The following is a 22,851-nucleotide window of genomic DNA, read 5'->3' as shown; positions in this document are numbered from 1 at the left end:
GCACCTCCCATCTACCCAAGCCCTAGGGGGAATTGTTCCCAGGTATTATTTTCCCAGGGGACAGGCACCACCCCTAGTTGGCCTAGGATGGGGGTGCAGGGACCTCCACAGACAGACCTTTCTGTGTCTCTCCATTTGTTTCCATATTTTGTAACTACTGCAGAGCTGCTTTAAGCTTCACCATAAACATGTAAACCCAGTTCTGACCCCACTGATTTTAAAATGAGTAAAGGACGGACTTTTCTATTTGATTCTGAATATAATCAGACGTTTTTCCCCCTTGGAGGCCCATGGGAAGTGAGTGCTGCAGTGCCTGAAGTGGGGGCACCACAGAGCAATGGGGAGATGGGTGGGAAATGAGCAGAGCCCCCATTTCAGCAGGGTTTGTGGGGGGGAAGGTATTGCCACAGAGACAGTTCTGATGGGGCCAGAGGGGTCTACACGTGTGTTGTGGAGAAAGTGTAAAACACACGTGGGATGGAACAATTACAAATAATGTGCTGGTGTTTGAACGAGTGATGGGGAATGTCGCCATATCAGCATCAGAGCCCAAGCAGTGAGCTCAGGGCTGCTCGCGCTGACACAGACGGGCTCTGAAGGGGAAGGGGCCAATTGTCCTAAAACCCCTTGGAAATTACAGACACAGCACCCTGAGTAGCCCTAGACCAGTTGGGCCAGAGTCATTGTTGGGGACTGAGACTTGTCCAGTGTTTAACAGCATCCCTCACATGGGATCCCCGCCACTCCCATGTCCTGGCCTTTCCACAGCCATGTAAAGAGGGAAGGGGCAGGATTTCACCCTCAGTGACCATGTGCTCCATGTGTGTGTGTGTGTGTGTTTGTGTTTGTTCTGGTATCCAGGACCAGGAGGCATTTCATACTTGGAGGAAGGGAGGGAGAATGTATCTCCCCTCTCCCCTCCCTATTTTAGCAGGCACAGAGCTCACATTGTATTTGGGTGGTGCAGGGAGGAGCCTGTATTCACTGTTCCTCACCGCAGCAACCTTTGATGACAGGTAGCTGCCTCAGTGCCCGCTGCCCTTGCCCCACTGCCACCCTCCCCAGTACCTGTCCTCATCCAGCTGTGAGGGAGAAGCACAGAAGTTGGATGTTTCTGCTAAAATGATCAGTAGTGAGATAATTGCAAATGGTGATAATTAAATTGTAATTGATCAGGCCTTAGTGTCAGCCTCCCAATCCCACTGTGCTGAGTGTGAGCAGCAAACAGCACTGCCTGCAGACTCAGGCAGATCTCCGTGGGCTGGAGCACTGCTTACACCAAGGTCACTTGCTCAATTATATCTTCATACCCATAAAAGCTGGGCACATTTTAATAAATGGAGGGTGAGTTTTTCACCCACACTTCAACCCCTTTATGGTCAGTAAAAAGACCAGAGCAGCATAAAAGGGCTCCAGAAGGCCTGGGTGCAGCTAGGGGAGGATTCCTCCAGTGCAAGCAGTGCAGAGAACACCTGCAGGCTGCCCCCTGAGGACCCACTCACAAGCCCTATTGTAGGGGTGTGGGAGATGGACCTGGGAAAAAGAGGAGGGTGTCAGGAGAGGGGGCCAGGGCACAGTGCAGCAGAGATCATGGGCCGTGCTGCTGCCCTTCACCCAGGATTTGGCTACACTTGCAGGTGTGCAGCGCTGGGAGTTAAAGCTGTCTTCATACAGCTGTGTAGGGAAAGCGCTGCAGTGTGGCCACATTTGCAGCATTTGCAGCGGTGTTGGGAGTGGTGCATTATGGGCAGCTATCCCACAGAGCACCTCTTCCCATTCTGGCGCCGTGGGTTGTGGGAAGGGGGCGGAGGGTGCGGGTCATTCTGCTTCCTGTCCCAATGCCCCTTGATGCGTCGCTTCACATCCCAGCAAACCCTGTGTTTCCCTCAACGTTTGACGCCATCTTGCATCTTTCAATGGTTTCTGTGCAGTACGATTCTGTGTTCCATTTCGGTCTGCAGGAAATGGAGCCCAAACTGCTGAGAAATATGCTGACGAGTCTCGCCAGCACATCACGTTTGGCAGTTGAGCTATTCCTTCAGCTCCAAAGTGACAATGAGGAGTTCCGACAATGATAGCGAGTCGCGTAATGTGTACAACACGAAATTGCTTGTGGCATTCACAGACATGCTCAGCACCGTGGAACGCCGCTTTTGGGCTCGGGAAACAAGCACTGAGTGGTGGGATCACATCGTCATGAAAGTCTGGGATGACAATCAGTGGCTGCAGAACTTTTGGAAAAGCCTTTCATGAGACTGTGTGCTGAGCTCGCCCCCACCCTGCGGCGCAAAGACACGAGATTGAGAGCTGCCCTGCCAGAGGAGAAGTGGGTGGCTATTGCAATCTGGAAGCTGGAAACTCCAGACAGCTACCGATTGGTCAACCAGTTTGGAGTGGGAAAGTCGACCATTGGAATCGTGTTGATGTAAGTTTGCAGGGCCATTAATCGCATCCTGCTAAGAAGAACCGTGACTCTGGGGAACGTGCAGGACATTGTGTCTGGCTTTGCACAAATGGGTTTCCCTAACTGTGGAGGGACGATAGATGGGATGCATATTTCTATTCTGACACCACCCCACCTAGCATCTGAGTACGTTAATCGGAAAGGGTATTTCTCTATGGTCCTCCAGGCGCTTGTGAATCACCATGGGCATTTCATTGACATTAACGCAGGCTGGCCCGGAAAGGTGCATGACACACACATCTTTCGGAACAGTGACCTGTTCAGGAAGATGCAGCCCGGGATTTTTTTCCCAGACTGGAAGATCCCAGTAGGGGACATCGAAATGCCCATTGTGATCCTTGGAGACCCCGCTTACCCATTAATGCAGTGGCTCATGAAACCGTACACAGGGAGCCTTGACAGCAGCAAGGAACGGTTCAACTACAGGCTGAGCCGGTGCCGAATGACTGTGGAGTGTGCTTTTGGCCGTTTAAAGGGGCGCTGGCGATCTCTGTATGGGAAGTTGGACTTGGGGGAAAGCAGCATCCCCGCGGTTATATCCGCATGCTGTACCCTCCATAATATTTGTGAAGGGAAGGGTGAAAGATTCAGTCAGGCATGGATCTCCAAGGTTCAATGTCTGGAGGCTGAATTTGCACAGCCAGAGAGCAGGGCTACTAGAGAGGCCCAGCACAGGGCTGCAAGGATTAGGGATGCCTTGAGGGAGGAATTGGAGGCTGAAAACCAACAGTAATGTTTGGTGCCTTGCACATGAGTGAAGTGCAGTGGCTACAATGTAAGTAGGAATCTTATTTCCTAAGCTGATTTGCAGTGCCTGTTTCTTTCCTGGGCTAAGGTATCTTTGACTTTCTGCAATAATAAAGACTGTTTTCAAAGCCAAGAATTCATTTATTGAAAAGAAAATTACTTTATTGACAGACACACAACTTTTTGGGAACCTAAAAGGGCAGGGGGGTGGGGTGGGGAACTGTACGGTCACAGGCTTGAATATGTCCTGTCTGGAGTGCTGTGCAATGACTGCTGCACTTCAGGGTGCATATACGGCATGGTGATGGGGGTTGAGTGCAGAGGGTAAGGGTCGTAGTTCTCAGGGCTGGTTGGTGAAGGTACAGGTGTTGGAGGCAGCTGGTGGTGGTAAGAACATGGATGCTGGGGAAGGGGGTTTTGAGCTGACATGGGGGCACAATGGAAAGAGCTTTGGGACAAGGGCAGCGGGGGTGGGGTGGTGGGGTGGGGTGGGCGCGGTATTGCTCTGCCTGCATGGTTACCAGCACCTGGATAGAGTCTGCTTGGCCCTCCAGGATCCTTATCAGCTGCGTCGTGCTTTTCTTCCTCTGCGCTATGTTTTTCTGGCGGATCCTGCTTTCCCTTTCCCTCCAGTCCTGCGCTTTTTGATTCTCCGTGAGAGATTGCTGCATAACTTTTTGCAGCATGTCTTCTTTGCTTTTTTGCGGCTTCTTCTGGAGGTTTTGTAGTCTCTCAGCAGGGACAGCCGAGATCTCAAAGTTGCATCTGTAAAGCCAAAATGCAACACTTAACAGAGGCCGCATTGTTTATACCAGACAGAGTTATTCCTCCACAGTAACAGTCTTCACAATAGCATAAATTTCCCATGCCAAAGAGAACGCACATAACCCACTGGATCCCCGAAATGGTGAGTAAGGGGGACTGGTTCAGGGCTGTACTGGGGTTTCTGTGAGTTGGGGAAAACAAACAGCTGCAGAGGGCACCTACACTGAACGCTTTCCCAACATTTTCCACAGGAAGTTATCCTGGAAGATATCTCGCTGCTTCGGGTCACCTGGGAAGCATGGGAGGGTCTTCTACTTCAATGCGGATTCCGCCCTGGCCCCTATGCAGCTTGCCTGTGTCTTGCAATGGTCCCCCCACCCCTCGTGGCACAGTGGCACGGCCGCATTAGCCTGACTGGGACAAAGGACCACAGTGGCTCTCCCAATAAACTTGCGCAAGTGCATTGCCCACGCTCTGGCTGAAACTTTTGAAGAGATTACCGAGGCCGATTACCCCGACGTGATAGACCAAATCAATGCGCTGTTCTGCATCTAGGCATGCATGCATGCAGCCCTAACCCTCTCTCCTCTCCCGAAAAATTTCCATCCTGAAAATAAAAGCCGCTTACCGGGAACCCACTCCTGTGCTTGTCCTCCACCAAGTATTGGCTGCTGCAACTGGCTACCTTCCTCCTGGCTTGAGAAGAGCTCCTGGCTGCATGCCTCCTGGGACTCCAGGGTGTCTCCCCCACCCCATTACCCTCACTCTCGCTTTCCTCCTCCTCCTCCTCCCGCCTCCGCTCTGAAGTGTCCATGGTGGTTCTCGGAGTGGAGGTGGGGTCACCCCCAAGTATCGCGTCCAGCTCTTTGTAAAAACGGCAGGTTGTGGGGGCAGCACCGGAGTGGCGGCTTCCCTCACGGGCTTTGCAGTAGGCACTCCGCAGCTCCTTCACTTTAACTCTGCACTGCAGCATGTCTCGGTCATGGCCCCTTTCCAGCATTGCCTTTGATACCTGGCCAAAGGTATCGTAATTCCTACAGCTGGAGCACAGCTGGGACTGCACAGCTTCCTCCCCCCAAACACTGATGAGGTCCAGCAACTCACCATTGCTCCATGCTGGGGCTCGTTTGCCACGTGGATTCATGGTCACCTGGAAAGATTCACTGATTGCACTCCACACCTGTCTGAGCAAACAGGAAGGGGATTTTTAAAATTCCGGGGGCATTTACAGGGCGGGTCTGACAGTTGGTCACCTGAGGACAGGGCAGTAGAGTTCGAACTGATGAGCAGAGTGGCTAGAACAGGCATTCTGGGATACCTCCGAATACCTCTGGAGGCCAATAACAGCGCTTTTGGTAGCCACACTGGCGGAGCAGCGCTGCATCAGCAACGCTATAGTCATTATTCCCTAGGTCGAGGTGGAGTACAACCAGCGCTGTAGCCAGGGAGATAGAGTGCTGTATGTGTCTTGCAAGTGTGGACGGTGAGTGAGTTGCAATGCTGTAAAACCATCACCAGCGCTGCAACTCTCCAGTGTAGCCAAGCCCCCAGGGAAAAGCTGCCATAACTAAAGGCACAAGCTAAACCAGAAAAACTCACTCCCATTACGGGATAACAGCGCTGACATGGGGTGTTATACCCGTGTAACAAGAGCAGTTTAAGGACTTGTCTATACTTAAATTTTATAGTGCTCTACTTTCTGGCTCAGGGGTGTGAAAAATCCCCTCTCCAAATCTGTCCGGCAGGGATCTACGCTGCTCTTGGTAGCTGCTGGATCTTTAGTTTGTCCGTTTGTTCCAATATCTCCTCTTCATTCCTCAATCCTTGATATTTATTTCCTGAACAGAGCAGCTCCAGGGCAGGTTACTCCCCAGCAACCTCTGTGGTGAAAACTGATGCAAAGAAACCAGTCAGTCTCTCAGCATTGTCCTTACTCTCCCCAGTTGCTCCCTTTCCCTTCTGCTGATCCAGGGGACCCATTGATTCTCTCACAGGCTTCCTGATTCTGATGGACTGAAATATGTCCCTGGTATTTGTTTTATACCTCTGGCTGTTCACTCTGCTAATTGCATATAGGGCTTGGCTACACTTGCAAGTTGCAGCGCTGGTAGAGGCTTTCCAGCGCTGCAATTAGTAACCGTCCACACCTGCAAGGCACATCCAGCACTGCAACTCCCTGGCTGCAGCGCTGGCTGCACACCTGGCCAGGTTGGGGTGTAGCGATTGCAGCGCTGGTGATCCAGCGCTGCTCATCAAGTGTGGACACACACCAGCGCTTTTATTGGCCTCCAGGGAATAAGGAGATATCCCAGAAAGCTTTTAACTAAATTACTCTCTTTGTTTTGTTATGCAGCCTCTCTTTGTTTTGTTGTGAACTCCGATCGGAGCTCCGTTGAACTGCTTATCTAAAAAACAAACACTGATCACAGCAAACAGGAGCTATCTGTACCTGGCTGTGAACGATCAAATGAGAGGCAGGGAGAGAATGTTTGCTTGACAGAGAAACAGCGTTGGAGGCAGGCTGTTTGCAATTAAGACCAAGGGTTCCCGAACATTTTGTGATTTTTCAATCCAGGAAGCTAAAGTGTTGGCTCCAAAAATCCACTCTCTCTCTCTTCCCCGCTCCCTGTCACAGTACACAACAGGGAGTGAGTGAAACAGCGGGGAGTCCGTGTTGGAGGCAGGCTGTTTGCAATTAAGAGTTAAGACTAAGGGCTCGTGAACATTTTGTGATTTTTCAATCCAGGAAACTTAACACACAGTGTTGGCTCCAAAAATCCACTCTCTCTCTCTCTTCCCCGCTCCCTGTCACAGTACACCCCCCACCACCCCCCTCTTTTGAAAAGCACGTTGTTGCCAGTTGAATGCTGGGATAGCTACCCATAATGCAGCACTCCCAACAGCACTGCAAATGTTGCAAATGTGGCCACACACCAGCGCTGGTAGCTGTGAGTGTGGCCACACACCAGCGCTGCTCCTACACAGCTGGATGACCAGCGCTGCAAACTACCAGTGCTGCAAACCGTAAGTGTAGCCAAGCCCTTAGCCTCTTAATTCTCATCATCCATTTCACCTGATGTACTGCATGCTCTTTTCTGCTGGCTTCACAGGGTTAATATTTTCCATTTGCAGAGGAATCCCTGTTTGGCTCTAACAACTCCTTGCACCTGGCCAGGTGGGGTTACTGTATTTCTCCCCTTGCTGATTCCTTTGTTGCTCGGGGGTTCAGGTAGGGTGACCAGATGTCCCAATTTTAAAGAGACAGTCCCAATTTTGGGGTCATTTTCTTATATAGGTTCCTATTACCCCTCACCACCATCCCGATTTTTCACATTTGCTGCCTGGTCAGCCTAGGTTCAGGTGTCTGGCTGCTGCTGTAGCCTCCAGGCTGAGTCTAAGGCCATGGCTACACTTGCAGATGTGCAGCGCTGGGAGTTACTGCTGTGTTCGTACAGCTGTGTAGGGAAAGCACTGGTGTGTGACTACACTGACAGTTACCAGCGCTTCAGTGTGGCCACATTTGCAGCATTTGCAGCGCTGTTGGGAATGCAAACTGCTCGGTGCATTATGGGCAGCTATCCCAGCGTTCAAGTGGCTGCAACGTGCTTTTCAAAAGAGGGGGGTGGGGTGGAGTGTGACAGGGAGCGGGGGAGAGAGAGAGAGAGTGGATTTTTGGAGCCGACACTGTGTGTCAGCTCCCTGCCTTGCAAATTCTGTGTCAGCTTCCTGCCTTGCAAAATCTGACCATTTCCTCGACCCCTCATTCACTCTTAAATGCAAATAGCCTGCAGACCAGATAAGCAGCTGCTCCAACAGACTCCCTTTCTCCCCACCCCCCGCCGTGCTGTTTCTCTCCTCAAGCAAACACTAGCTGTAGACATTCATCCCCCTGCCTGCCTCATTCACAGCAAACAGGAGCTGTGTTTGTTTTTTAGATAAGCAGCTACCGGAGCCCCAAGTTCACAACAAAACAGAGAGGCATCATAACAAAACAAAGAGATTAAATTAGTTAAAAGCATTATGGGAAAATTCCAGAGGTCAGTTACAGCGTAGTAAGATTAATCACTGTTTACACTTGCACTCCAGCGCTGCATCACCAGCGCTGCAATAGTTATACCCGAGGCAGAGCAGGAGTACAGCCAGCGCTGCAGCCAGGGAGATGCAGCACTGTATGTGCCTTGCAAGTGTGGACGGTGACTAAGTTGCAGCACTGTAAAGCCTCCACCAGCGCTGCAACTCTCCACTGTAGCCAAGCCCCAGGATTGTAACTTCCTTGCTTTAAGGTCTTTTTGACTCGCTTCTCTTTTGCAAGATAATGTGATATTGCCTCATTTCTCTTTGTTTTATTTTTAGACAAACTCCAGGCTGAGCTCAGTAAGTTCCATTCCCCCCAGTATCACCCTGTGTGACATTGTCTCCTGCTCAGTGTGTCTGTGTTCAGGGGCATTCTCACCCCTCTCTCTGTGCTTGGTTGCAGGGTGGAGACGCGCCCAGCTCTACGCAGGTACTGTACATTCCCCTGATGTTTTATCCATGGCGAGGCCCCATCTCCCCCTGGGAGCTCTCTGCGCCTTTCCCTGCATGCTATCCTGGTGCCAACCCTTTCCCTCCCTCCCCCTGGCCCCCAACACTTGACCCTCCCCTTTTCCCCTTTCTTCCTGGTGCCCACCACCCTGTGCCCCACTGACCCTGCTCTCCTCTCGCCCCTCTGCCACCATCACCCATGCCACCTTCTCTGTATTTCTCACCCCTGCCCCTCTCCTCCCCCTCTGGCTCTGTGACACCTGCACCCCTCACCACCCCTCCAGTCCCCTGGTGCCAGCTCCTCCTCTGCCCCAAGTCCCAGCTCTACCCTGGCCCCATCTGCATCCCTGGTGCCTGCTGTTTCCTTTGTCTCCTCTGCCTGCCTGGTGCAAGTCCCTTCCCTCACCCCCTTTGGGACCCCTGGTCTCAGCCCTTCCCCTCACTTCAGCACTGCCCCACCCCACCCCTCCCCTCCCCTAACCTCTGGACCCCTGGTGCCCACATCTCCCTGCACACGCCTCTGCCCCCGTAGGGCCTGCCCTTCTCCACACCCCTCTCTCTGCCCCCTTCTGCTCACCTGCTCCCTCACCCCCCATTCTGCCCCTTTGTTACCAATGCCTGTTCATTCGCTCCCCCCCATGGTTCCACCTCCCCCACTCCTCATCATTTCACCCCGTGGCAGCTCACCCAACCCTGCCCCATTGGAGCTCCCCCATTCCCTCACACCCCTCTGCCCCCTGGTGCCTGCCCCTTCCCTTGCTTCCCTGTGCCCCCTGGGGTCCATCCCCTTCTTCTGCCCTGGTGCCCACCCCTCCCTCAACCCCTGCAGCCCCCTGGAACTTGCCCTTCACCCCCCTCTGCTGCCTGGTGCCCCTCCCTTCCCTTATCCCCCCCATAGCCCTTGTGCCTGCCCCTCTCTCTGCCCCTCCCTCCACCCCCGCTCCTGTCACCTCCCCCTCCCCTTTCCTCTCCCAGCATCAACTTCTCCCCTCCCCTGTCATCTTCCCACCCCTCCCCCGCTCCTCCTGCCCTTTCCCCTCATTGTCTCCTCACAGGCAGAGGGGCCCTGACTCCCCTCAGGCAACAACCCCCCCCCAGTGATTAACGGGGACGCAGGTTAATTTCCCTTTGATCCCAGTGACCAGCCCCTACCCCCGGCCCTGACTCTGTGACTCTCTCCCCAGAGGATGTGACTCTGGATCCAGACACGGCTCATCCCAGACTCATCCTGTCTGAGGATCGGAAACATGTGAGATTCGGAGACACTTGGCAGGATCTGCCCGACAACCCTGAGAGATTTGATCTTTGTGTCTGTGTCCTGGGCGCTGAGCGGTTTACAGGAGGGAGGCGTTACTGGGAGGTGGAGGTGGGAGACAAGACTGAGTGGACGCTGGGGGTTTGCAGGGAATCTGTGAACAGGAAGGGGAAGATTATATGGACACCTGAGGATGGATACTGGGCCGTGTGGCTGAGGGATGGGGGATACAAGGCCCTCACCTCCCCACCGACCTCCCTCCGCGTGAGCGTCAGGCCCAGCCAGGTGGGGATTTTCCTGGACTATGAGGCGGGCGAGGTCTCGTTTTACAATGTGACTGACAGGTCCCATCTCTTCACTTTCACTGGCACCTTCTCTGAGATGCTTCGTCCTTATATCAATCCTGGTGTCGGTTCTGGGGGTACAAACACGGCTCCCCTGATCATCTCCCCGGTCCCAGCTCAGGCCAGAGGGAATCTCTGTCCCTGACAGTGACCCTGCGGCACAGACTGGCCCCTCCCAGCCCTGCTGCTCTCCCCTCCACAGTGCTGGGGGCCAATTACTGCAGCAACTGGACTTTCTGTGCTGACCGGACGCTGCCAGTTTCCCTGTTCAACTGGAGGTTCCAGTTGAAAACCAGACACCTGGGAACCCCCAGCTCCCACCTTTCCTGTCCCCTGCCCCAGGGGTAGCAGATGGTGGTGGATGGGGGTGATTCACACCTGTCAGAATTTTCTACCCCTGTAAAATCTCAATGTAAAATACGAAAGAAAAAAAGATTATTCTAATTTAGAAAATATTATTGTAACAAGGTGTAAATAAAAGAATATTTTAATTTACATTCCAACAGTACTTCAGAAACAAGCATCTAAACATATTTTTAGAAATTGAATTGACATTTATTTTTTGATTCTTCCCTCAAATCTATATTGAAGTTTAACTTCTCTAAATAATGTCATTTGAATTTCAACTGTGGAATTTCAAGAAATCCAAAATATTTATCTTAACAAAATAAAGTATTAATTCTCAGACTGGGTTGTTCAGTTTACAATGTACATGTGTTATAAACATCACAACTACACACATGTGCAGCTCCTCTCTCTCTCTTTCTCTCTCTCTCTCTCTCTCTCCCCCTGTCTTTATTGTCTTGACTGGTTCTCTCTGGAAGACAGGGCACATGCACTCACCTCCTGCACTACACCTTTAACAATTAATAGGTGAAATAATGATAGAATTAATTAAGCAATATATTTAACTTAACTCACACAAGATTATATAATGTTCTTTGAACTTTTGTCAGCATTAATTCATGTGATTATTAACTTTCTAGCTACATATAATTAGTAATCAAGATATGACCCTTCCTTTCTTTTTCTCACATCAATTAACAAAACACAGTCCCCAGCCTCAAACACTATCTTCCTATAAATAGAAATCTCTTCTACAATAAACATTTTTTAGTTTATTTTTTCTTTTAAAATATTATTTGCAGGCAATGGACTGTCAGTGTCCACTGTTGATTCCAATGAATTGCCAGGTTCTTCATGTTTTTGGTTATAAGGACACAACAAATGTAGTTTGATAAAGAAATAGAGAAGGGGTTGTGTTCCTTTACTGAATCATCACAAATAAACTTAATTGTATTATAGACACTGGCACTTAGTGACACATAACATGAAATTTGGTGAAGCTTTATTGGGAAACCTTTCTTCTCAGTCATAAATCAGTTGAAAGGGTGATATTTTTGTTGTCATGTGAGGTTTAGAGTACAAAAAAAATAAAAGCAGCAAAGAGTCCTGTGGCACCTTATAGACTAACAGATGTATTGGAGCATGAGCTTTCGTGGGTGATGCATGTAGTGGAAATTTCCAGGGGCAGGTATATATATGCAAGCAAGAAGCAGGCTAGAGATAATGAGGTTAGTTCAATCAGAGAGGATGAGGCCCTCTTCTAGCAGCTGAGGTGTGAAAATCAAGGGAGGAGAAACTGCTTTTGTGGTTGGCAAGCCATTCACAGTCTTTGTTTAATCCTGAGCTGATGGTGTCAAATTTGCAGATGAACTGAAGCTCAGCAGTTTCTCTTTGAAGTCTGGTCTTGAAGTTTTTTTGCTGCAGGATGGCTACCTTTAGATCTGCTATTGTGTGTCCAGGGAGACTGAAGTGTTCTCCTACAGGTTTTTGTATATTGCCGTTCCTAATATCTGATTTGTGTCCATTTATCCTTTTCTGTAGGGACTGTCCAGTTTGGCCGATGTACATAGAAGAGGGGCATTGCTGGCATATGATGGTGTATATTACATTGGTGGATGTGCAGGTGAATGAACCGGTGATGGTGTGGCTGATCTGGTTAGGTCCTGTGATGGTGTCGCTGGTATAGATATGTGGGCAGAGTTGGCATTGAGGTTTGTTGCATGGATTGGTTCCTGAGTTAGAGTTACTATGGTGTGGTGTGCAGTTACTGGTGAGAATATGCTTCAGGTTGGCAGGTTGTTTGTAGGCGAGGACTGGCCTGTCACCTAAGGCCTGTGAACGTGTGGGATCATTGTCCAGGATGGGTTGTAGATCCCTGATGATGCATTGGAGGGGTTTTAGCTGGGGACTGTATGTGATGGCCAGTGGAGTCTTGTTGGTTTCTTTCTTGGGCTTGTCTTGCAGTAGGAGGCTTCTGGGTACACGTCTGGCTCTGTTGATCTGTTTCCTTATTTCCTCATGCGGGTATTGTAGTTTTGAGAATGCTTGGTGAAGATTTTGTAGGTGTTGGTCTCTGTCTGAGGGGTTGGAGCAGATGCGGTTGTACCTCAGTGCTTGGCTGTAGACAATGGATCATGTGGTGTGTTCGGGATGGAAGCTGGAGGCATGAAGGTAGGCATAGCCAATGGTAGGTTTTCGGTATAGGGTGGTGTTAATGTGACCATCACTTATTTGCACTGTGGTATCTAGGAAGTGGACCTCCCGTGTAGATTGGTCCAGGCTGAGGTTGATGTTGGGGTGGAAGCTGTTGAAATCGTGGAGGAATTTTTCCAGAGTCTCCTTCCCATGGGTCCAGATGATGAAGATATCATCAATGTAGCATAGGTAGAGGAGGGGCGTGAGTGGACGAGAGCTGAGGAAGCGTTGTTCCAGGTCAGCCGTAAAAATGTTGGCATATTGTGGGGCCATGCGGGTGCCCATAGCGGTGCCACTGACTTGGAGATATATATTGTCATCAAATTTGAAATAGTTGTGTGTGAGGATAAAGGCACAGAGCTCAGCAACCAGTTGTGCTGTGGCATCATCAGGGATACTGTTCCTGATAGCTTGTATTCCATCTGTGTCTGGGATGTTTGTGTAGAGAGCTTCTACATCCATGGTGGCTAGGATGGTGTTTTCTGGAAGGTCACCAATAAAGGTTCCCTAGGAAATTCATCACAATTCCTCTGGATTCTCTGTCCACCACCTTCTGGAATGCTCTGTAAAAATAGTGACTGGTCTAATTGCTTGAAATTAGCTGTTGACCCGAATTTCTTGAAGAGCTAGCTGAGCAGAGTCTGAGGAGAGGCACATCACATGGCATTGCTAGGACTACTTTTTATTTTAAATGTAACCCTTCTGCCAGGCCGAATTGATAGCAGCAAGGGCCGGGTTCAATACATAGGGGTCCCTCCCCTACAACGTAATGCGAAACCAGCTCGAGCCCCCACCCAGCGACCTGGGAAAATCTTACACACACCCCTGGGCGCCTCGAGGAGGCAATACTTCCCCTCTCGCAAGCACAGAGTCTCGGTGTAGCAGAAAAGGTTTAATTACATGAGATAAACACAAGCATTAAATTGGAAAAACACCTCAATTAGCGTTCAAAGATTAAACCGTGAGCAAAGATCCACCCCAGGAAATTGGGCCGTGTACTTCTCCCTGGGCTCTTGAGTCCAGCAACCCCCAAATCACCCCAAGACTCCAGAGTCCAATATCCCAAATGTCCCTAGAATCCAGCAACCCAAAGATCACCCACAGTCCCAACCAGTGATGAGCTGCCAAAATCTTAGGAACCGGTTCCCTACTGGGTCTTCGGCAGCACGGCTCCGGTGGCTGAAGGACCCACCACCGAAGACCCGGTAGGGAACCGCCCAGTGAGTACACCCCCCACCCACGTCCTGCCCCCCCCTCAGAAACCACAACCCATAACTCCCCCTGCCCTGCTCCTTGTCCCCTGACCACTCCTTCCCAAGACCCCCAACCCTAACTCCCCCCAGGACCCCACCCCCTGCCAAACTTGCCCTGCTCCCTGTCCCCTGACTGCCCCGACTCCATCCACCACCATTCCAACAGACCCCAGGAACTCCCACGCGGCGCCTACCCAACCCCCCCTTCCCCATCCCCTGTCTGCCCCCCCCAGAACCTCTGCCCGATCTAACCCCTCCTCCCCCGCCCCAGTCCCGGCCCTGGCCCTGGCCTCTTACCCCTGCCGGGGTTGGGGCCAGGGTCGGAGCCGCGCTGTGCAGCCGGAGTTGGGGCCGGGGCCGGGGTTGGGGCCAGGCAGTGACTGGAGCAGGGCTGGGCGGCGCCTGGAGTCCTCATCACGCCCCACCCTGCCGCAGCTCACCTGCAGGAACCGCGCCGCCGGGGCCGGACCCGGGCGGCCAGGAACCGTGCCGCGCGGTCAGGAACCACGCCGCCCGGACCCGGGCGGCCCGGACCCGGCCAGGAACCACGCCGCCCAGACCCGGGCGGCCCAGACCTGGCCAGGAACCACGCCGCCCGGCCGGACCCGGGGAGGAGCCGTGCTGCCCGGCCGAGGTCGCAGCTGGATCCTGGGGGCAGGAGCCCAGCCGCCCAACCCCAGAGTCTACGACCTCCGTAGCTGCGCGCCGCCTGGAGCCCTCCTCCTGCTGGCACCTCCGCCCCCCCCTGCCCCAGCTCACCTGGTGGAAGCACTGCTTGCTTCTCAGCCCTCCCAGCTTCCCACGCAAACAGCTGATTCGCGGGAAGCTGGGGACAGGGAGGAGACGCTGGAGGAGCTTCAGCAGAGAAGGCGGAATGAGGTGAGTTGGGGCTGGGGGAAGGGTAGGGAGCTGCTAGAGCTTTAGTTAAATTTGAAAGCCCTTTTGGAACTAGTTGTCCCTCCAGGAACAACCGGTTCTAAAGGGGGCTTCTAAATTTAACAACCGGTTCGCGCGATCCGGTGCGAACTGGCTGCAGCTCACCACTGGTCCCAACAATCCCACAATCCAAAAGTCTCTGTCCCGGGTCAGTGCAGCCCCAGAGTTCGAGAGTCTATCTGCAGATGTCCCTGTCCCCACCCCCAGCCTGGGTAGAAAGGGGCACCTTACGTGGTCCATGGGGTTCTGCTCCCGCCTTCTCCACGAACTGCTCCTCCAGCCGTCCTCACAAACTGCTCCACTCCGCCGCTGCTTTGCTCCACCAGCCGTCCCGTGATCCGCTCCAGCCGTCCCCACAAACTGCTCGGCTCCATTCACTCCGTGGCTCCACGAACTGCTCCACTCCGCTCTGCAGTATAGCTTCAGGCTCCCCCACTAGTTAGCACAGTACTCAGTGCTCTCAGCTCAGCAATTCCAGCTCTTTAGTGATTTCGGCTCATAGTAGGGGAGCCCCAGTGCTAGTGCACCATTAGCCCAAAGTGAGTTCAGCTCAGTAACCTGTATCTAGATTCTTAAGGGAATCAAAAATCAACTCTGATATTCCACAATGGAGAGAGGCATAGGTGGGGCTGGTGCTCCCAGCTCACACAAGGCACCTGCACCACCAGGTACAGATATCTGTCCCCAGCCTCTCTCAATTAACTGGATTTTGGAACCCATGTCCCTTGTCTAGCAAGTACTATTTAGTTGATAATGAAACCCTTTATCATAAGACAGTTTTGTAGTTCCTCATTTACTTAATCAGGGTGACAACATTTTATTCCTCCTGCCCCAATAACAAAGAAATTGGGGATCCCAAAGCTGTGAAAATAACCATCCCAGGCTGCTGTGTGCTATACTAAGTGGAGTGGGTTTGCCAATGCAAATGCACATTCCTGAAATTCCTTTCCCCACTCCAATGCGGATTCTTGAAATTCCTTTGCCCACTCCTCATAATTTACCACCAGATGTCAGGGTAGAGCTCATCCTGACTCTGCTTACATAAACGTGATGTGTTATGAACATTTTCAATGCAATAATTCAGTTTTGAAGATTTATTCACAATATGCCATTCATGGCAGTGTGCCCTAAACTTACCTTAATTATTTGAAAATAAATACTCTAAAATTATCCTGTGATGGATTCATTTGTGTTTTTATCCAGTCTGCTGGTGTCTAGGGCTGCTGAAGCTATCTTTTTTTTTTTCTAGTTTTTTAACACAGGGAAATTTTAATCTACAAATAGATAATTTTCCCCTAAAATTTCCTTCAGAAATATCTGTGTTCCTTTCCCTATTTCTCACTGAATTATGTGTAATTACTGTGGTTTCTTATCTAATCTTATTGTGTTATTGCATGGGAAAATATATTGGAAAAAATGTTAATATACAACATGGTTTTTACTCTCTGACAAGATATAAAAATGTGTTGTCACTCACAATTTACAGCATGAAGTGTCATGAAGAGATTGCAGGAAATGTTCATTTTAAAGTTTCTAACTCTGAATGGGCTCCCCCATCAGTTCCTGCAAGCCCTGGCTGGCAGAGCTCTGTGTGAATTAAGCAGCCTGCAGTCTGCCAGGGAACCTCCACCAAGTGTCTTTATTATTTTTTATGGTGCATCACAACGTAACAGCAGTAACGAGGTGCCCCTTCCTGCTCCCTGGTTCAGCCTTTTATACTGCTGCTTTCTTCTCAGCACTGAGTTAGGCCTGGTCTACACTAAGAATGGGGGTCGAACTAGGGTACGCAAATTCAGCTACGTGAATAGCGTAGCTGAATTCGAACTACCCTAGTTCGAACTACGTACCCGTCCAGACGCCGCGGAACCGAACTCCGCGGCTCCAAGGTCGACTCTGCTAACTCCAGCTGCCGAGGTGGAGTACCGGAGTTCGAACTAGCGCTTCCGGAGTTCGAACTATCGCGTCTAGATCAGACGCGATAGTTCGAACTCCGGAAAGTCGAACTCACCGCGTCGACCCGCGCGGTAAGTGTAGACTAGCCCTTAGTGACCTCATCAGGCTCCCTACAGTTGCAAGTGATCCCCTCTGCCCTTCCAAAACTACACAGTCAGGGCCATCTCTGGCTTTTTTGCTGCCCCAAGCAAAAAAAAAAAAAACCTGCGGGGCAGCCGGAGCCAGGGTGTGGGGGACTCCCTGCGCTGCAGATGTGCCCCGGGCAGCAGAGTGCCCACTCGGGCAGCAGGGTGGAGAGGGAGGGGAAGGGACTGGGGGGAGAGAGAAGGGAGTTGGCAGGGCTTCCTTCAGCGAGGTGCTCGCCATGCGGCCCCTCCCGCCATGCCACCTACCGGGAGGTCTCTGCGCCGCTCCGGTCAGCGGGAAGGGAAGGATGCAGGCTGCCGGGCTTGCTGCAGACCTGGACCAGCTGGGGCAGATGGAGCACGCAGCCCGCTCCCAGCAGGGTGCTCCCCTCCTCCGCACTGCCTCCCCCTACAGGGTGGCCGGAACGCAGAATAAAAAAAAAAAGGGTGGACGTGCTGCCCTAGAATTGGGCGGAATGCCGCCCCAAGCTCAAGCTTGCTCGGCTGGTGCCTGGAGCCGGCCCTGTACACAGTCCATCCTACTCTAATTGCACCTAGTGGCCACGGCCGTCCTTACCCATATGCAAACTATTCAGCTACATAGGGCACCAGGAAAATTTGAGGCACCAAAATGCCGCAAATTTCCTGGTGCCTTACGCAGCTTCATGCTGCTCCAGCAGCCAGCACGATCCAGTGCTTCTATATCGTGATGCCAACTTTTCCCAACCTAGCCCTAAAAATTTCCCAAATCTGTTGAAAAATTCCCAGATACAGTTTTTTATTTCAAAATCTCAAAGGAATATAATATGTGTGTTTTTAATAACTATATAATATATATTATATCCAAATTATTCTTATTCGTTCAAGATATTTCACATTTATTATAATTTTATACGCATAGACATGTTTTTCAATTTTAAACTTATGTTACTTATACAGTACATAAAATATTTAACACATGAGGAGTAGGATTGAAATTATAGAAAACAATGTATTTTACACAAATTTCACTAAGGTATTACAATACAAAAGTATTAATACAAAAGTATTAATAAGGACAGCATGTGCCCTGCAATGTACTGTACATCAAAGTTACTTTGAAAAAATAAAAAGTAAACATATGATTATAAAATAAGATAAAAAAGCAAACAGAAAGAACAAATAACACTCTTTTATATAATTTTCCTTATTATTATAATCTCTGAGTTTTATCCATTTTCTGACTCATGGTCTCAGTTGTCACTAGGAACACCATTACTATCATTAATATTTTTATTAGTTTTATCACTGTCATTTTTACTCTTCATATTTTTATAATGTAAATACAAGTGCTTAATAGTAATTATAAAATTAGCACATTTCTCTTGTTTTGCTTTCAAAGCTGACCTTATAACTACACTAGAATTGAGTGTTTAATGTGTTTTGGTTGTCATACAGTTTCTTTTTTTGGTTTTTATGTCTGTTACTATGGAAAAAATTCTTTCACATGCTGCATTTGAATGCAGTAATGTGAAAACCTTTTTAGCCAGTTCAGATATATTTGCAAACATGAATTGACCCGAATAATCTAAATTCATGTTCAATTTTTCTACAAGTTCCTCAGTCTCACTTTGCATCAAAACATTGCTAATTATAGCAGTACATTTATCTTTCTTTACTGTTACAGCCTCAGCAATTTTGGAATCAGGGAAACATTTTTTAACTACTTCAGTCAAGTGTTCTACAGATTGAATACTGACATTGTGTTCAGCAAAGTAACAGGCCATTCTGATCTCTGCATTTTTAACTTGCTCTTCACATTTTTGTGCTGTTTTAATTTCACAGTCTTGTTTATTAAACATATCATCAAGTTTCTTTGTATTAGATACTGTCTCCACCTTTTGTTTATGCTTTTACCATTAGCCTGCTTATCTAACTCACTAGTACCTGCCTGGATTTTTACATCACAACATTTGCAATAAGCTAAAAAACAATGGGTTTCTACTTTCTGCAACCAATTTTTGTATTTACCTTCTTGAAGCCACGAGTCTTGAAAGGCTTTTTTTTGAAAGTAGATGACTTCTCTTTTGGTGGAAGTTCACCCCAAGTCTTCAATACTCTGTCGGGGGTGTTATCCCGTTGTTTTCATTTCAACGTGGATGGATCTTTGTCTCCTCCTGCAGTCCTCTTCCTCTTCTCACCAGCCGTACCGGTCTCTTTATTCATTTTTTACGTTAGATAAAAATGGAAAGAGATCTCTGAAATAATGGAATATGATACTTAGTATAATGTATATTTCAATTTATATTAAAATCCAAGAAGGGAACATATTATATTTTATTACCTAACGCAGTAGACGAAGATATTTAATATTTGCCTGGAGGAAGGTGCTGTTTATGAACAGTCAAACGCTCTGGTCCACATTCTCTGTGCAACTGCAAGCACGAAACACAAAATTTTAGAGATTTAATTACAGATCAAGAAACTAATCAGTAAGTATTGCAATATATTTAATTATTGGAAGAAACCTTACCTAGAAGATAAAGTTGATAACCATCTCCTCATTACCCACCAGCCAGCTGTTGCTGAGGTTGGTTTGTTGTGAGTGCATGTGTGCACTTGTCACTTCACTTGTGCCGTCATGATACAGTACATTGATATAGTACGTTGAAGCACCACCAATAGGAGAGCAGCACAGCCCGATTATGAAAATCACGTGACAAATATTCACCAATGGAAGAACGCATTTTGAGGGAAATTTAAAAGAAGCACAAATATTTTACTTTTTATGAAAACTTCCCAGGATTTTTGAGATTTGGAAAGTCTTTTTCTTTTTATGAAAATTTCCCAGGATTATTTAGGTTTTGAATGAAAATTCCCAATTTCTCAAGTTGAAACATTTTACTCAAAAATTCCCAGATTTGGGGAAATTTCCTAGGATATAGAAGCACTGCCATGATCCTCCAGCTAGCTGAGCCGACCAGGAAAGCTGCTCCTGCCCCTGCCCCTGCCCCTGCTCTGCTCCCACCCCGCCTCTTCCCCAAAGCTCCCGCCCCCACCCCGCCTCTTCCCACCTCTGCTCTGCCCCAGCCCCGCCCTCACTCCACCCCTTCTCCTGAGCTACATCCCAGGGCACTGCAGCAGGGGTCGGGCCTGCCCTGCACTCACCAGGCAGCAGGAAGTGGAGTGACATGGTCCCAACCTGCTCTGCTCCGCAAACTCCCAGCTATGCCGCCGGTGAATGCTTGGGGGCTGTTCCCCCACCCCCCAACTCCAAAGGCTGGGAGTCAGGGGAGCAGAGAGGAGGGGTCATGGGCCAGGTCAATCCACTTCCTGCCGCCCCATGAGTGTGGGGTGGTGTCTGCCCTGCAATCACCAGGCGGCGGGAAGTGGAGCGACCCAGCCCCAATCTGCTGCACTCTGCCAGCACGTGCTGGGGGGTGGTTTGCCCTCTCCCACCCAAGCCCGCTCCTGCCTCACAGACATTGGGCCTGGCCCCCCCGCAGAGGCCTGGGGACACTCCCCACACAGAGGCCTGGAGTCACCCCCCCACAGGGGGGCTGCTTAGGGCACCCCAATGTCTAGGGACAGCCCTGCTGGTAGCCTGGGTGTTCTCAGTGACCAGCGTGCTGGCTTCCAAAGGGCTCAGTTTACAAAAAGCTAACAGCCCCCTGTCACACGGCCATGATTGTATAGTGGAAATAACACCAAATGTAAACTATTACCTCATTATTCCATTCAGAACCTAGATCTGCCAGTATCTGCTCTGGACAGCCATGTTGATGTATAATTTTACATGTTTTCTTCATCTCATGTGCTGTCATAATTCTAAGTGGAAATTCTTCTGCCTCTTTTGAAAAATCATCAGTAGCTGTATCCCTTCTGTGGTACTGAATATAACCCATTTAAATCTGCTCCCAGCAATTCCCAGGATTTCACAACCTATGTGCAAGAACACAGGCTAGAGTTTTCATTTGGATCTTTCCTATGACATTTTAATTATAATCCCATCTATAGTAAGCAAAGTAAATGTTATAATGTGGTTTCTATAATAGTTGATGTCTCCACACAGTCAGAATCTAACTTTTGGTGTTTTTCAGAGGTAAATAGATACAGGCCAAACTTCTGCAACTGAAAACTTGCATAAATACGCTGTCACTGTGCCAGCACAGCGGGCAATAGAAGTCGTTGCTGTACCATGTCACCCATTAGTTCACAGGGGCACTTGTTATAGCTGATTAGAGGCTTTATTGTGCAGCAATAATAAATACAGATCATGATAAACAATTAGATTGGCTAATTTTAAAAAACTCTTCAGATGTATTTAACATGGGGAAAGATGCAAAGTGTTTGATTTAACCAGGAGCCATCTGCTCAGGTCCACTTCATTGCAGGGGTTGTAAAGTTAAGTCCAATCAAGCAGGACATTTGCCTGGCATGAGATTCTGTATGAACTCCTGCAAAGCATATGACAGAGACAGCAGGGTGACCAGAACCTTCTGTAACTCCCTGGGTTCTCTGCTGGCTTTCCAATGAAACCAGAGAACATTACCCAGAGCACTCAACAGTCTCCTTGGAGATCTAAGAGAGACTCAGACCAAGCAGTGGAAACACAAACTGCCTGATGGAACCAGCACAGGATAATTGAAAGGGCCTCAAATGCCACAGCTCTGGACAGTTTCTTGTCCCTGAAGAAGTCAACCCTATTTTAATCTACAGTCTGTGCACTAAGAATTTCTGACTTACCCAGCAAGGCAGAAATAGACTCCAGGTCTCCTGATTCTTAGTCCAGTGCCATAATCATGAGACCATTCTGACTCCCCTGGAACATGGTTTCTTTACACCCTCCGTGCTGGGCCAAGGGGCAGTCCCTCCGGATGTGTCCCATCTCCCGGCAGAGGTAGCACCGGGCCTCCCCCATGGAATAATGCACCCGGCAGTGGGCTCCATGGTAAGGGACGAGGAAGAACCCCTCGAGTGCCTCTCCATCACACGCCGCTGGTGGCAGTTGAAGTTGCACCTGCCGGCAGAACGAGAGGATGTGATGGAGGGTGGGGTCTTTGCAGCCAAATGGAAGACCAATATAAAATCACTGCCGCTAACATTGGTGGGTGATAAAATACTAGCAGAGTGGTAATTAATGCTGAGGACAGGGCAGTGACACAGAGCAATCGGATCCCTTGATAAGCTGGATCCATTCAAAGGAAACAAGTTTGAAAAGGACCAAATGAAAGATCCTATCCCTAGCAGCAAAGCATGCAGGCCACACCTACAGCATGGGGAAGTGTATCCAGGAAAGCACTAACTGTGAAGAGGATTTAGGGGCCATGCTGGGCAAGCCATTCAACATGAGCACCCAGTGTGATGCTGTGATGAACCGGTCTAATGCCAGGCTTTTGCGACCAGGGGCTGCTAACAGGGAGTTTCACAAGGGAGTTCTCCAGGTGAAGGAGGAGCAAATACAGCATCTGTGAGGTAAATGACTGTCTGTAGTGTGTGTGTGTTTGTGTTTGGGAGTTACTTGCTGTGAGCTGTGTGCTGAGCTTGTGTTTGTCAGTCTGTTTGTTTGGTTGGTTGTTTGAAGGACTGTGTGCTCTGGCTGGCAGTTGGAGGCCGTGAACTTCAAAGGAAAGTTTGAAAGCTCGAAGCCTCTGGTAATTGGCTGAACCTTAATCAGTGGGAGGGGTGTTAACTCAGGCCAGGGCTCTATAAAGCCAAGCACAAGCGACCAGGGGCTGCTAACAGGGAGTTTCGCAAGGGAGTTTGGAAGGGAAGTGGGAAGGGAGGCGGGGGTCCCTTGTTGGTCCTACCTGTTCCCCTGTAGTCCCCTTAAAATCTATAATCCAAACCATATTCCAAAACCATTTTCTTTAAACCACCCTTTCATTAACTAGGAGACAATGCAGGCAGAAGCCCAGCAGCAGAGTGGAGGCTGGCCAGTTTATTGCACTGAGTATTGCATGTA

General features: G+C 49.6%; 1 protein-coding gene across 1 annotated transcript; it reads left to right on the top strand.

Moving 5' to 3' along the window:
* The first annotated feature begins 4,076 nt into the window (after positions 1–4,076).
* LOC123346656 (E3 ubiquitin-protein ligase TRIM39-like) lies at positions 4,077–22,552 on the top strand. Its single transcript, XM_044984133.1, has 5 exons — positions 4,077–4,118; positions 5,389–5,459; positions 8,454–8,480; positions 9,692–10,220; positions 22,493–22,552. The coding sequence occupies exons 1-5, from the start codon at positions 4,077–4,079 to the stop codon at positions 22,550–22,552; spliced, it is 729 nt and encodes a 242-aa protein (XP_044840068.1).
* Positions 22,553–22,851: the final 299 nt, after the last annotated feature.

Source organism: Mauremys mutica, chromosome 12 (genome assembly GCF_020497125.1).
Source record: "Mauremys mutica isolate MM-2020 ecotype Southern chromosome 12, ASM2049712v1, whole genome shotgun sequence".
NCBI classification, from domain to species: domain Eukaryota; kingdom Metazoa; phylum Chordata; order Testudines; family Geoemydidae; genus Mauremys; species Mauremys mutica.
Note: the sequence above shows the minus strand (reverse complement) of the source record. Positions and strands in the feature narration are given on the sequence as shown.

Excerpts from the sequence above, each read along its gene's own strand:
- LOC123346656 (XM_044984133.1), top strand. The coding sequence starts at position 4,077 with ATGCCAAAGAGAACGCACATAACCCACTGGATCCCCGAAATG. Across the intron at positions 5,460-8,453 it reads GTGTCTTGCAAGTGTGGACG|GGTGGAGACGCGCCCAGCTC; the intron begins GTGAGTGAGTTG and ends GCTTGGTTGCAG. Across the intron at positions 10,221-22,492 it reads TCTCCCCGGTCCCAGCTCAG|TTGGAGGCCGTGAACTTCAA; the intron begins GCCAGAGGGAAT and ends TCTGGCTGGCAG.